This window comes from Bombina bombina, chromosome 2 (genome assembly GCF_027579735.1).
Source record: "Bombina bombina isolate aBomBom1 chromosome 2, aBomBom1.pri, whole genome shotgun sequence".
NCBI classification, from domain to species: domain Eukaryota; kingdom Metazoa; phylum Chordata; class Amphibia; order Anura; family Bombinatoridae; genus Bombina; species Bombina bombina.
Window position 1 is genome coordinate 1,019,652,110 of NC_069500.1, and position 16,704 is coordinate 1,019,668,813.

Here is a 16,704-nt window from a genome sequence, read left to right on the forward strand (position 1 = left end):
GTCTGACGACTTAAGAAATCCGCCTCCCAGTTCTCCACTCCCGGGATGTGGATTGCTGACAGGTGGCAAGAGTGAGACTCTGCCCAGCAAATTATCTTTGATACTTCCATCATAGCTAGGGAGCTTCTTGTCCCTCCCTGATGGTTGATGTAAGCTACAGTCGTGATGTTGTCCGACTGAAACCTGATGAACCCCCGAGTTGTCAACTGGGGCCAAGCCAGGAGGGCATTGAGAACTGCTCTCAATTCCAGAATGTTTATTGGCAGGAGACTCTCCTCCTGACTCCATTGTCCCTGAGCCTTCAGAGAATTCCAGACGGCACCCCAACCTAGAAGGCTGGCGTCTGTTGTTACAATTGTCCAGTCTGGTCTGCTGAATGGCATCCCCCTGGACAGATGTGGCCGAGAAAGCCACCATAGAAGAGAATTTCTGGTCTCTTGATCCAGATTCAGAGAAGGGGATAAGTCTGAGTAATCCCCATTCCACTGACTTAGCATGCACAGTTGCAGTGGTCTGAGGTGTAAGCGTGCAAAGGGTACTATGTCCATTGCCGCTACCATTAAGCCGATTACCTCCATGCATTGAGCCACTGACGGGTGTTGAATGGAATGAAGGGTGCGGCAAGCACTTTGAAGTCTTGTTAGCCTGTCCTCTGTCAGGTAAATCTTCATTTCTACAGAATCTATAAGAGTCCCCAGGAAGGGAACTCTTGTGAGTGGAACGAGTGAACTTTTCTTTTCGTTCACCTTCCATCCATGTGACCTTAGAAATGCCAGCACTAACTCTGTATGAGACTTGGCAGTTTGAAAGCTTGAAGCTTGTATCAGAATGTCGTCTAGGTATGGAGCTACCGAGATTCCCCGCGGTCTTAGTACCGCCAGAAGAGCACCCAGAACCTTTGTGAAGATTCTTGGAGCTGTAGCCAATCCGAATGGAAGAGCCACAAACTGGTAATGCCTGTCTAGGAAGGCAAACCTTAGGTACCGATAATGATCTTTGTGAATCGGTATGTGAAGGTAAGCATCTTTTAAATCTACAGTGGTCATGTATTGACCCTCTTGGATCATAGGTAAAATTGTCCGAATAGTCTCCATCTTGAACGATGGAACTCTTAGGAATTTGTTTAGGATCTTTAAGTCCAGGATTGGTCTGAAAGTTCCCTCTTTTTTGGGAACCACAAACAGATTTGAGTAAAACCCCTGTCCCAATCGTGGAACTGGATGGATTACTCCCATTAACAAGAGCTCTTGTACGCAGCATAGAAACGCCTCTTTCTTTGTCTGGATTGTAGACAATCTTGACAGATGAAATCTCTCTCTTGGAGGAGAGTATTTGAAGTCCAGAAGGTATCCCTGAGATATTATCTCTAGCGCCCAGGGATCCTGAACATCTCTTGCCCAAGCCTGGGCGAAGAGAGAAAGTCTGCCCCCCACTAGATCCGATCCCGGATCGGGGGCCCTCAATTCATGCTGTCTTAGGGGCAGCAGCAGGTTTCCTAGTCTGCTTGCCCTTGTTCCAGGACTGGTTAGGTTTCCAGCCTTGTCTGTAGCGAGCAACAGCTCCTTCCTGTTTTGGTGCAGAGGAAGTTGATGCTGCTCCTGCTTTGAAATTACGAAAGGAACGAAAATTAGACTGTCTAGTCTTGGCTTTGGCTTTGTCCTGAGGCAGGGCATGGCCTTTACCTCCTGTAATGTCAGCGATAATCTCTTTCAACCCGGGCCCGAATAAGGTCTGCCCTTTGAAAGGTATATTAAGCAATTTAGACTTAGAAGTAACATCAGCTGACCAGGATTTTAGCCACAGCGCCCTGCGTGCCTGAATGGCGAATCCTGAATTCTTCGCCGTAAGTTTAGTAAGATGTACTACGGCCTCCGAAATGAATGAATTAGCTAGTTTAAGGACCCTAAGCCTGTCCGTAATGTCGTCCAGAGTAGCTGAACCAATGTTCTCTTCCAGAGACTCAATCCAGAATGCCGCTGCAGCCGTGATCGGCGCAATGCATGCAAGGGGTTGCAATATAAAACCTTGTTGAACAAACATTTTCTTAAGGTAACCCTCTAACTTTTTATCCATTGGATCTGAAAAAGCACAGCTATCCTCCACCGGGATAGTGGTACGCTTAGCTAAGGTAGAAACTGCTCCCTCCACCTTAGGGACCGTTTGCCATAAGTCCCTTGTGGTGGCGTCTATTGGAAACATTTTTCTAAATATCGGAGGGGGTGAGAACGGCACACCGGGTCTATCCCACTCCTTAGTAACAATTTCAGTAAGTCTCTTAGGTATAGGAAAAACCTCAGTACTCGTCGGGTACCGCAAAATATTTATCCAACCTACACATTTTCTCTGGTATTGCAACTGTGTTACAATCATTCAGAGCCGCTAACACCTCCCCTAGTAATACACGGAGGTTTTCCAGTTTAAATTTAAAATTTGAAATATCTGAATCCAGTCTGTTTGGATCAGAACCGTCACCCACAGAATGAAGTTCTCCGTCCTCATGTTCTGCCACCTGTGACGCAGTGTCTGACATGGCCCTAATATTATCAGCGCACTCTGTTCTCACCCCAGAGTGATCACGCTTACCTCTTAGTTCTGGTAATTTAGCCAAAACCTCAGTCATAACAGTAGCCATATCCTGTAATGTGATTTGTAATGGCCGCCCAGATGTACTCGGCGCTACAATATCACGCACCTCCCTCTGAGCGGGAGATGTAGGTACTGACACGTGAGGCGAGTTAGTCGGCATAACTCTCCCCTCGTTGTTTGGTGAAATTTGTTCATCATGCAGGGAATACAATGAGTTGCTGACTGAAATATTTGATGCATAGTAAAAGCGCCAAAAAACGGCCCCTCCCCCTCACACACAGCAGTGAGGGAGAACAGAAACTGTCAGAAAAACAGATTAAGCAACTGCCAAGTGGAAAAATAGTGCCCAAACATTTATTCACACAGTACCTCAGCAAATGAGAACGATTTTACATTCCAGCAAAAACGTTAAACATAATCTCTAGTTATTAAACAGTTTTATGTATTTCTTACAGTGTAATTCTAGTGAAGTACCATTCCCCAGAATACTGAAGTGTAAAGTATACATACATGACATTATATCGGTATGGCAGGATTTTCTCATCAATTCCATTGTCAGAAAATAAAAACTGCTACATACCTCTATGCAGATTCATCTGCCCGCTGTCCCCTGATCTGAAGTTTACCTCACTCCTCAGATGGCCGAGAACAGCAATATGATCTTAACTACTCCGGCTAAAATCATAGCAAAACTCTGGTAGATTCTTCTTCAAACTCTGCCAGAGAGGTAATAACACACTCCGGTGCTATCTTAAAATAACAAACTTTTGATTGAAGATATAAAACTAAGTATAATCACCATAGTCCTCTCAAACATCCTATCTAGTCGTTGGGTGCAAGAGAATGACTGGGAGTGACGTAGAGGGGAGGAGCTATGTGCAGCTCTGCTGGGTGAATCCTCTTGCACTTCCTGTTGGGGAGGAGTAATATCCCAGAAGTAATGATGACCCGTGGACTGATCACACTTAACAGAAGAAAAATGGCCTGTGTGAACGGGCTTTAGGACTAGTATTATAATAATACAGTGAATGCTCGTTAGACTGAGCATATAACATGTAGCATATCTCATTTTTGACTGTGTGCATAAAAGGTATTGTGGGGATACATTACACACAATTTTATTTTTAAACTGGTCTTCCACCAGTTTTTGGTACAGCATATATCCTCATCCTTCACTAGCGATATAGGTAGGTTTCATACTTTTTTAGGATGGTTCCAGTGAATGATCATTGACTATACATTATAAAAATATATGTTCTAGTGTTGAATATGCCATTTCTGGACACAAACAATCAACATATCAACATCTAAGTTTTTATTTTAAAAGTATATAATAATCTGTAATTGAAATGTGTTTCTATAGAATTTGATATTACATTGTGGCATGCCTGGTTTGATAGCTCTGGGACAACTAATGAATTGAAGTCTAGGAAGAGTAGCAGCCTCTGAAAAATTGCTTAAGCCATCCTGTATTTAATATAGGCTAAAATAAAATTGTTGTGAGAAAACTGGCTTGTTCTTGTGTTAAAAAGTGATAGGTTTTATTTTTTATTAGTTTCATATGTTATGTCATGTCTGTGCCTTAGTCTTTATTGTACTTAAGCAACTCTATGCCTGCAAAATATTAATTGTCCACTGATATAATCATTGAAAAATCACTTAAATTTATAATATCACTTTTCCGGTGGCCTGAAAACCAGTGTATAGCATGTAGCTGGTCTGAGTTCTAAATCTCATAATACCATCTCCAGTATATTCAGAAGTAAATGCCAGGAAAGTGAGACAATTAACAATGAAAGTGCATTGTACAGTTGTTGCTACTATACATAACATTTTTTTTTTTTTAAGGGACATACAACTTCAAATTGAAATGCACATACTTTTCAGTGTTGAATAGAAGCATATTCTCCTATAAAAAAGCAAAACAGGTGCTTTGTGCACCTGCATTCATATTGCATCTGCTCAGAGAGCATCTTGGGTCAGTAATGACTAAATTTGCATCACTGCTGACAAATACATGCCACTGCTGGCAATCTAAACAAGCGCTGGGTTTGAACGCAGGGGCACATGGTTATTACACCAGAAAAGCTCTCAGTCATAATGTTTACTAGAATCTATTTTGCTAATACATCTGTAGTGAAAAAATCCTTCTATGACCTTAAATCCATGGATCAGTCTCCAAAGATATAGCAAATATATCTAGCTAGAAAAATATGCAATTTGATTAATATTATTTAATATTATATATATTTACTATTTAATATTATATAATTTTTAGTGGGAAGAGGGATCTGTCTGGAGAGCAAACTGTAATATTACTTATAACTGGTCTATAATAAATTGTACTGCAGTTTTCTATTACTTCAGATACTGTAATGTCTTCAGTAACTGATACATTAAAAAATAATATATTATATTGCCCAATGTATTAAGGAGATAATTAATAAGCCCACAAGAATGAAAATATGAGCTCATATGAATGTATTTGCATTTAAATGAACATGAAATATACAGTAGTTATGGTCTATAGATACATTTTTGTTCTAATTCTAAAATGACATTGTAGATAAGTTGTTAAACATTATTCATTATATTAACAAAGATAGACAGTGAGACAAATAGATAATTATACAATATATTCCATAATATGATGCAAAAGTTAAAAAAATAAAAAAAATAAAACACAGTACATTTGACTTTTTATTGTAATGTGCAAGCTATTTTCCTAGACACAATAACCTAAGTATTATTTATTTTATGTATTTGTTGCTAGTTAACTGTTTCCATTTCCAGATCCAATGCAGACAACAAAATATTTGCATTGTATTGCAAACTCTCCTTACAACTATTTGCCGGTGACAGAACAAAAAAATATGTCCACATATAAGTTTTTAGTCACACACGTTTGTAAAATATCAGTTGCATTTTGTTTTTATGGTAACCTAATTCATTCAAGCTAATAATCACATTTTAAAAAAAACAAACTTACCTCCCATCCAATTAGATGAGATGTTCTGCAGCATTGTGAAAGGGATGCAGAAAAAAGCAATAAGGAGATCGCTCAGTGCCAGTGAACAAATGAAAATGTTGGTTACAGTTCTCATAGATTTGCTCCGGGTGACAACATAAAGGACTAAGGAGTTCCCGAATAGTGCCAGTACAAAGATAAGTACACATATTGTCACAAAGGCTATTTTAGTGTGTACAGGAAGCTCTGGGATGTAGATCAAGGGCTGGAGCTGGTAGAGCTCTATAAACTGCTCCCTGGTTACATTATTCTCCTGCAGGAGTCTGGCAAACTGCTCTGGGGTGATGTTAAGGGACTGCATCTGGTACTGTGCTGTGAAATCAGAGCTATGGTAACATATCCACTGTATAAAGTATGCAGATTTCTTCAAGAAGATAAGTAAACATTCAACATATGCTGTTAAAGTATCACTAAACAAACCCCTGGAGATCAAGATTGAGAAAAATATAGAATAATCCCATTATTCTTTTGTGAACAGTTTTCAGAAAATAAGATCCACAAATAATATCCTATGACTTTCACATGCAAAATACAGAGGGAAGTAAAACTATTAATAGCCAGCTCGATAATAATATATATAGATTGTATATTTTGTTTTGCTTATACCAACTTAAAAAGGAAAAACGTTTCAGGAATTTATCTGCCAAGAATATTTATTCTTCCTTTTAGTATTCTCACAGTTATTGGCACATTAGTTAAAGGATAGACGTGTAAACCATAAAACCACACAGGAGACAATCCATAAATTTAGGTACATCTGCATTAAAGTAAGGAGTAGTTGTACAAAAACAAAAATAGCTAAATAATAATAATCCTGTTTGAGTATAAAAGTACTGCTTCTAGATCCGTTCTTATACATCAGTTGCTTGGTAGATGTGAGGCTTTCAGATCTGCATCAGAACACAGGGACTTTCACTTGCAGGTGCTGATGGACAGTAGCACTTTAAATAAACGTAGATAGCTCAGCTTCCAATCAGTGCTAAGGCTCGGCTTGTAGCCATCCCATATCCTGGAGCCACCTCTGGCACAGTGAGCTGATCACGAGCACTGCTCCTGGCTGTGCTATTCTGCAGTAACCCTGTTACATTCATTTACATTACAGGCTGCAGGTTTCCTCTGTACTCCCTGTGCATTTCATGGCGTGAGTCTAACAGCCCAATTTACACCACCAAATCTGGTGTATAGCATCACTTAAAAAACGTCCTGCTGCATCAATAAATTACTGATTTTTTACCTGTTATTTATCCATATCCTATGAAAACTAGTACCAGATACTGCCACATCAATAGCTTTATCCATGTCCTGCACTAGAATATTGCGAAGAACTATAAGGTAGTTGCTAAACTATGGGCTAAATAAACCTTTCACAGACATCTGCAAATGAGTAATATTGTACTATTATCAATATAAAATACAATGCAATTCCATTTTGTCTACATATTGGAACCGATTGCAAAAGAGTTATTGGCAAGTTATAGGCAACTGTAATTTATTAAAGAAATAAACGTCTAATTGTTCAGGGATGGAAGTTAGAAAAAAAGGTAATTTTTGTAAAATCTTATGTGTACATGTTGAATGTTTAACAAAATGTTGGGCAAAATAAACTTCTAAAATGTTATGATTTAGTTACATGTTTATCACGCTTTGATTTGAAACATACAGGTTGTATGCACAATTATATATAGCTATTTATTTTTTTTAGCTATCGTGAAAATTGACATCTTATTATCTTAATGTATTACTGTAATTTTACATTTTAGAGCAATGGTGACTCCCATAAGCTGTCAGGAAACCTTATGTGGGTTGGAGTGGAGCCTGAAACATACATATATTCTTTTATACTTAAAGGGACAGTACACATTTTCCATTCATGTATTTTCAATTACTTGTTATACCAGGTGCAGCAGAGTATAAAATGTATGAGAAACTGCATTTTTTTGTGTATATGAATTATGGTTTTGTGCTTTTAAACCACAGCATTTTATAATGGTCTGAGTTTCAGATAATATCAGATCTCATTATGTTATCATTTTGTGTACACACACTTGCTTCCTTATCTAATATTTGTCTGGAAAACCAAGCTCAATACTGAAGCCCTGATATTAAAAGCTTCTCCAGCTTGGAGAGAAATTGCAGTTCAGACATCACAGGGGCTGAACTCACTGAATTTTCAAAAGAAAACAGGGCAAAAATCTCCAGTACTGCAAGATTTCTCTCATTTTTATATATGAAGGAGAGATAAGCCCAGTGAGTTTTGTTACACTTCTGTGTGACTTTAACAAAACAGCATCATACTTTGTATATTTATGTGTATATATAAAAATTACATTGCACCTTGAATTTACTGCATTGCAAACAAAACTGACACTTTCAGAAAGTGGGAGGGAGAGGGCAGTTCCCTGGGCTAAACAAGGGAGTCCCATGGTATATCTGAAGCTCTCTCATCAGTTTTGTGAAAATTTCTAAGCATTTTTAACAAGCTGGTCTCACTGATTTGTCTCCCCAGCTGTATGCAGGTGAAGTTTGCTCAAAATTCACAATCCTAAATACACTGCTGTACAGAAAATAAAATACAAAATAGAAAGTGCAAAGTTTAAATGTTATAAAAAATAATCTGAAGTGTAAAGTGATATAAAATAGAAAGCACAAAGTGAAAATGCAGGAGAACTGTCATGTCATTCAGTGCTATATTGCTCTGGGCTAGTCTTTCCTTCACATACAGAAGTAAAGCAAAATCTGTGTGTGACGAGACCAATCTTGCCACTGTGCATTGGAGGGGCTGTTATGAAACATTATTTGGGCTGGAGGTACATGGGCTTAAGGATACCCAGAGACTGCATGGAAATGTGGAATTTTATATGCTGGACACCCCATGTACTTTCATAACTCTGTCTTATGTCCATGTCACCCTGTATCCATAAATACAGGATGGGTACAGGGTGTGAGTGCCCCTTGTGTGAGCAATTGTGACTCTATAAACCAAGTGGGCATAAAGGACTTAATAGTTAATAAGAGCTGTTATTATATTCTGTAATAAGATGTATTTTATTTTCGTTTCTAATCTGATTGTGTCTCAGGAGTCTGTCTGGGTAAACTGATTGTGTTCTTGTGTGATATGTTAACTAGACTGCCCGACATCAGATTGTCTGAGTAAACGTTCTTCCCCATTTAATTAACTTGATATGTTAATCTGTTTTACCTGTGAATAGACAATTGTTTTCTTGTGTTTGATTGTTTAATTGTTTATGCAATGTATCTTTATTGTATCTTGTAAAAGGGTGTTTTCCTCTAGCCATGGAGATAGTTGGATTTCTTCCCAATTATCTACAGGATCGGGAGGAGGGGTTCACTGGTACCAAGGGGAGCGTTTATGCCTGAGCCACTGCGATTGGCTAATGTACTATACTTGTCCACCAGGTGGGAGACCTGCTTAAATACCGGGCATGTAGCCCTCAATAAAGAGATTCCTGTTTTATCCTCAAGGGGGAATTGCTACTTTGAATTATTCTTTTGCCTGTTTCAGGAGAGAAGGATTTTGTGTATTCTCCCTGTTCGGTGCATTAACTCGGTTCGTGTGTTGCTATTCCCGTATTAAGGGCATCTTTCATCTGGTATTAACCCTCGATATCCGGGCTATACCGTAACAAGTGGTGGCAGCGGCGGGATCATTCCCACAGCCAGAAGGACAGCTACAAGAGACACCATTCTGGGGATTTACAAGTTGTGGGCAACGCATGTCCCAGTGCAGCAACCGTAAAAGCAACAGAATGGAACCAGCATTGTTATACAAGGAGGAGTACCTGGATGGCCAGGATGCATTAAGGAAAGGCATCTGGTACCAGGCCCTGGATAATGTACAATACCAGCAGGGTGATAGTCTCCCCAGTGAAGAGCAGTGGTTGCAGAAGCAAGTGGCCCTGTGGATGCCCTTCCTGGGAGAGCAGCCCCTGGAGGAATGGGTGAAGGAACTAGAGCACCGGGTATGGCAGGAGCTATGGCTGGAGGATGCCTACCAGGCGCTCTGGTGGTATATGGCACAGTATATACCCTGGACAGTCGAGCATGACAAGCCAGAGGGAGAGGAGTTTGGTCCTGGCTTGTTATGGGAGTCCTTTGCAGAGCCTGAATTCGAGAGCCCTGCGCAGACCAGACTTCAGGACATTTTCTATGAGAGGGAGGCTTGGCATGACTGGGATGACCCCCATGAGGTAGAGCAAGACCTGGCTCACGTAGCAACCCTGGAGTGGGAACTAGAGCAGGACTACCAAGATCTCTTCCACTCCATTGGGAAGGCTCAGCAGGATAGCAAGGTGACAGACCCAGATCCAGACCCATTCAGCTGGGAAGATATTGTGGAGAGTTACTGGGAAGGACCCCAGGTGGCCGGTGGAGATGGGACCGAGGTCTCTCCACCGGTCCTGCAGGGAATTGGGAGCCCAGTCTCCATTCCACAGCGGCAGGCTGAGTTACAGGGGGCAGAGACAGTTGGTCCTGTCCCCCAGCAGCAGAGTGATATGCAGGGAATTGGGAGCCCAGTCTCCATTCCCCAGCGGCAGGCTGGCAGAGACAGTTGGTCTTGACCCCCAGCAGCAGAGTGATATGCAGGGAATTGGGAGCCCAGGTTCCATTCCCCAGTGGCAGGCTGAGTTACAGGGGGCAGAGACAGTTGGTCCTGTCCCCCAGCAGCAGAGTGATATGCAGGGAATTGGGATCCCAGTCTCCATTCCCCAGCGGCAGACTGAGTTACAGGGGGCAGAGACAATTGGTCCTGTCCCCCATCAGCAGAGTGATATGCAGGGAATTGGGAGCCCAGTCTCCATTCCCCAGCGGCTGGAAGTATGTATGGGAGAGGAGCTTGTTACCCCCTCTCCCCAGCGGCAGCTTAATGCACCAGGGGGAGACAGTAAGCCCCACAACCGTGCAGATGGGACCATGGTCTCTGCACTTACAGCACAGGGGGTAGGGACAGTCGGTCCTGTCCCCCAGCAACAGGGCTGTTTAGCCAAAGGCGAGACAGTCGTTCTCCCCCCACAGCAGCATGGTGCTTTGTCCAAAGTGGAGACGATCGGTCTCCCCCTCCAGCAGCACAGCTATGTATCCAAAGGGGAGACAGTCGGTCTCCCCCTCCAGCAACCAGGCTCCCACCAGGCTACTTCGGTAGTAGTGCTGGCACCAGGGCAGAGTACAGCTGGTCTCTGCCCACCTCGCAACCCACCAATTCAGCGGCGTACCAGTCCCCCACACAGCTGTGGTGAGGCACCTGGACATGGACAAGTTTTCCCCGTACTCAGGTGTAGTAACCATTTATTGTGGGTGGGCTGTACTACTAATTGTGTTATGGGTAGGTTGCTGGACTAACCAGGGCACTGACCGGCAGGAGGTCAGATATCCTGTTAGTCTGTTTGGAAAAGGGGGAGATGTGACAAGACCAATCTCACCACTGTGCATTGGAGGGCCTGTTATGGAACATTCTTTGGGCTGGAGGTACATGGGCTTAAGGATACCCAGAGACTGCATGGAAATGTGGAATTGTATATGCTGGACACCCCATGTACTTTAATAACTCTGTCTTATGTCCATGTCACCCTGTATCCATAAATACAGGGTACATGGTGTGAGTGCCCCTTGTGGGAGCAATTGTGACTCTATAAACCAAGTGGGCATAAAGGACTTAATAGTTAATAAGAGCTGTTATTATATTCTGTAATAAGATGTATTTTATTTTCGTTTCTAATCTGATTGTGTCTCAGGAGTCTGTCTGGGTAAACTGATTGTGTTCCTGTGCGATATGTTAACTAGACTGCCCAACATCAGATTGTCTGAGTAAACGTTCTTCCCCAGTTAATTAACTTGATATGTTAATCTGTTTTACCTGTGAATAGACAATTGTTTTCTTGTGTTTGATTGTTTAATTGTTTATGCAATGTATCTTTATTGTATCCTGTAATAGGGTGTTTTCCTCTAGCCATGGAGATAGTTGGATTTCTTCCCAATTACCTCCAGGATAGGGAGGAGGGGTTCACTGGTACCAAGGGGAGCGTTTATGCCTGAGCCACTGCGATTGGCTAATGTACTATACTTGTCCACCAGGTGGGAGACCTGCTTAAATACCGGGCATGTAGCCCTCAATAAAGAGATTCCTGTTTTACCCTCAAGACGGAGCTTGGTCTCGTGTTTGGGGGGAATTGCTACTTTGAATTATTCTTTTGCCTGTTCCAGGAGAGAAGGATTTCGTGTATTTTCCCCGTTCGGTGTATTAACTGGGTTTGTGTGTTGCTATTCCCGTATTAAGGGCATCTTTCATCTGGTATTAACCCTCGATATCCGGGGCAATACCGTAACACTGTGTTTTGATAATTTCACTAGGGATCTCGTAGGACTAAAGGATCATTTTAGAATAATCTCACCTGAGTGGCGAGGTTTTGATTATCGGGGTCTTAGAGAGAAAAATGAAAAATCCATTATAGAAACTTTCAGTAAAGGTGGGGATACCCAAAATGTTTCTTCCATGATTCAGATAGAGAGCATAATTTTAAACATTTTGCTTCTTTTATTAAATTTGCTTTGATCTCTTAGTACCCCTTGTCAAAAAGCATACCTAGGTGGGCCCAGGAGCAGCAATGCACTACTGGAAGCTAGCTGTTGATTGGTGGCTGCACATATGTGCCTCTAGTAATTTGCTCCTGCAACAAAAGTTGTCAAGAGAATAAAGCAAAATTTGTAATATAAGTAAATTGGAAATTTGTTTAAAATTGTATGCTCTATCTGAATCATGAAAACAATTGTGTTTCAAGTCTCTTTAAGAACATATAATATTGGCTAAATTATTTGCACATTGTGTATATAATATTAGCTAAATTATTTGTAAATTGTGCATATCTACTGGTGGGTAACCTTAGAGTGTCTCATGGTTTAGTACTTGATCTTGTTAAAAACATATTGGGCTAGATCACGTGTGGAGAGAAACAAATAGAGCAGCGTAAATTATCCTCAACGCAACCTTGCACAAAGAATAGCGCACAATCTGGTACCACAAGTCAATGATAAAACAGGTTTACCATAGAATCTTAATGCAGCCAACATTTTTTAATGTGCCCAATACTTTGAATAGATAGGGCATGGTGCACTATTATTGCTCATGTTACAGTGGTGAATTGAGATAAAATAGTGCTGGAAAATGTTGCACTTTTAGAGATCTGAAGTGAATAGTTAATACTTGAAAATATGCATCACAAAACAAAATACTGTATATTCAAATAAAGAATTACTCATATTTATACTGAACAAATACAACAGAAACAGATGATCCTCTTAAAGATAGATGTAAGATACCTCTCCCAAGTCGGTACAATACAACATAGAACCAAGGATAGGAAACGTGTCCGTACACGGACACTGGTGTCCGTGACTAGCCCTTGCAGTGTCTGCCACAACCTTAGTATATCTTTTCTTTCTGATTAAATAATAGGAATAAAAAAAAATATGTAGTGTGAATAAAGTTAGTGGCTTGTCAAGAGACTGCTAGCGATATTGGGTGATAAGTTATGGAATAAATAAAGCCTGAGTGAAATACTGGATGTGTTTCTGCATCTGTATAATAACACCCAGCACTATACAAAGACACTGTAGTGACACTGGCACATGCGTATAGCCAGACAAGGGCCGGTTATAGAATCAGTGGTATCTGCATCAGTATAATAGCACACAGCACTATATAATGACACAGTAGTGACACTGGCACATGGGTATAGCCAGAGGAGGGCTGGTTATAGAATCAGTGGTATCTGCATCAGTATAATAATACCCATCACTATATAATGACACAGTAGTGACACTGGCACATGGGTATAACCAAATAAGGGCTGGTTATAGGATCGGTGGTATCTGCATCAGTATAATAAGACCCAGCACTATATAATGACACAGTAGTGACACTGGCACATGCGTATAGCCAGACAAGGGCTGGTTATAGAATCAGTGGTATCTGCATCAGTATAATAACACACAGCGCTATATAATGACACAGTAGTGACACTGGCACATGGGTATAGCCAGAGGAGGGCTGGTTATAGAATCAGTGGTATCTGCATCAGTATAATAACACCCAGCACTATATAATGACACAATAGCGACACTGGCACATGGGTATAGCCAAAGAAGGGCTGGTTATAGGATCAGTGGTATCTGCATCAGTATAATAACACCCCACACTATATAATGACACAGTAGTGACACTGGCTCATGGGTATAGCCAGAGGAGGGCTGGTTATAGGATCAGTGCTATCTGCATCAGTAAAATAACACCAAGCACTATAAAATAATGTTTTTAATTTCAAATGTACCTTGGTGTCCTTCACTAAGGTCTGTACTTTGGAAAATGTCCGCCACAGCATTTGTCTGTGCCTATCCCTGCATAGAACCATAATCACGATAGGTGCATTAAAATTCAAACATTCGCCTAGATTTAGAGTTTTGTGTTAGAAGGGGTGCGTTAGCTATGCGTGGTTTTTTCCCCCGCACCTTTTAAACAACGCTGATATTTAGAGTTCTCAGAAGGGCTGCGTTAGGCTCCAAAAAGGGAGCGTACAGGCATATTTACCGCCACTGCAACTCTCAATACCAGCGTTGCTTACGGACGCGGCCAGCTTCAAAAACGAGCTCGTGCACGATTCCCCCATAGGAAACAATGGGGCAGTTTGAGCTTGAAAAAATCCTAACACCTGCAAAAAAGCAGCGTTCAGCTCCAAACGCAGCCCCATTGTTTCCTATGGGGAAACACTTCCTAAGTCTGCACCTAACACCCTAACATGTACCGAGAGTCTAAACACCCCTAACCTTACACTTATTAACCCCTAATCTGCCGCTCTTGCTATCGCTGACCCCTTTATATTATTTTTAACCCCTAATCTGCCGCTCCGTACACCGCCGCAACCTACATTATCCCTATGTACCCCTAATCTGCTGCCCCTAACACCACCGACCCCTATATTATATTTATTAACCCCTAATCTGCCGCCCCCAACGTCGCCGCCACTTACCTACAATTATTAACCCCTAATCTGCCGACCGGACCTCACCGCTACTCTAATAAATGTATTAACCCCTAAAGCTAAGTCTAACCCTAACACTAACACACCCTAAGTTAAATATAATTTAAATCTAATGAAATAAAATAAATCTTATTAAATAAATTAATCCTATTTAGAGCTAAATACTTACCTGTAAAATAAACCCTAATATAGCTACAATATAAATAATAATTACATTGTAGCTATTTTAGGATTAATATTTATTTTACAGGCAACTTTGTATTTATTTTAACCAGGTACAATAGCTATTAAATAGTTAATAACTATTTAATAGTTACCTAGTTAAAATAATTACAAAATTACCTGTAAAATAAATCCTAACCTAAGTTACAATTAAACCTAACACTACACTATAATTAAATAAAATAAATAAACTACCTACAATTATCTACAATTAAATAAACTAAACTAAATTACAAAAAAAACAAACACTAAATAACAAAAAATAAAAAAAGATTACATGAATTTTAAACTAATTACACCTACTCTAAGCCCCCTAAAAAAATAACAAAGCCCCCAAAATAAAAAAATGCCCTACCCTATTCTAAAATAAAAATTTAACAGCTCTTTTACCTTACCAGCCCTTAAAAGGGCCTTTTGCGGGGCATGCCCCAAAGAAAACAGCTCTTTTGCATTTAAATAAACATACAATACCCCCCCAACATTACAACCAACCACCCACATACCCCTAATCTAACCCAAACCCCCCTTAAAAAACGTAACACTAAGCCCCTAAAGATCTTCCTACCTTATCTTCACCACGCCGGGTATCACGGATCCGTCCAGAAGAGGGTCCGAAGTCTTCATCCTATCCGGCAAGAAGAGGTCCAGAAGAGGGTCCGAAGTCTTCATCCTATCCGTCAAGAAGAGGGCATCCGGACCGGTAGACATGTTCATCCAGACGGCATCTTCTATCTTCTTCCATCTGGTACGGATCGGGACCATCTTGAAGCAGCCGACGCAGATCCATCCTCTTCTTCTGGCGACTCCCGACAAATGAAGGTTCCTTTAAGTGACGTCATCCAAGATGGCGTCCCTCGAATTCCGATTGGCTGATAGGATTCTATCAGTCAATCGGAATTAAGGTAGGAAAAATCTGATTGGCTGATTGAATCAGCCAATCAGATTCAAGTTCAATCGGATTGGCTGATCCAATCAGCCAATCAGATTGAGCTCGCATTCTATTGGCTGTTCCGATCCCTCCTGAAGATCTCCCTACCTTGAGTCGTCTTCACCCAGCCGGGCCGAAGTCTTCATCCGATGGGGCAGAAGAGGACATCCAAACCGGCAGAAGTCTTCATCCTATCCGGGCAGAAGAGGACATCCGGACCGGCAGACATCTTCATCCAAGTGGCATCTTCTATCTTCATCCATGCGGAGCAGAGCCATCTTCTTCCCAGCCGACGTGGATCCATCCTCTTCAACCGACGCCTACTCGCCGAATGAAGGTTCCTTTAAATGACGTCATCCAAGATGGCGTCCCTTGAATTCTGATTGGCTGGTAGGATTCTATCAGCCAATCGGAATTAGGGTAGGAAAAATCTGATTGGCTGATTCAATCAGCCAATCAGATTGAGCTTGCATTCGGAACAGCCAATAGAATGCAAGCTCAATCTGATTGGCTGATTGGATCAGCCAATCCGATTGAACTTGAATCTGATTGGCTGATTCAATCAGCCAATCAGATTTTTCCTACCTTAATTCCGATTGACTGATAGAATCCTATCAGCCAATCGGAATTCGAGGGACGCCATCTTGGATGACGTCACTTAAAGGAACCTTCATTCGTCGGGAGTCGCCAGAAGAAGAGGATGGATCCGCATCGGCTGCTTCAAGATGGTCCCGCTCCGCGCCGGATGGAAGAAGATAGAAGATGCCTTCTGGATGAAGATGTCTACCGGTCTGGATGCCCTCTTTTTGCCGGATAGGATGAAGACTTCGGACCCTCTTCTGGACCTCTTCTTGCCGGATAGGATGAAGACTTCGGACCCTCTTCTGGAC

The 16,704-nt window shown here is 41.4% G+C and overlaps 1 protein-coding gene across 1 annotated transcript in view; it reads right to left on the bottom strand.

The window, feature by feature from the left end:
• The window catches only part of QRFPR (pyroglutamylated RFamide peptide receptor), a 167,780-nt gene extending 161,865 nt beyond the window's left edge, over positions 1-5,915 (bottom strand). The window contains exon 1 of the mRNA XM_053700814.1: positions 5,576-5,915. Coding sequence (XP_053556789.1) covers positions 5,576-5,915 — 340 coding nt within the window. The remainder of the gene's footprint in view (positions 1-5,575) is intronic.
• Positions 5,916-16,704: the final 10,789 nt, after the last annotated feature.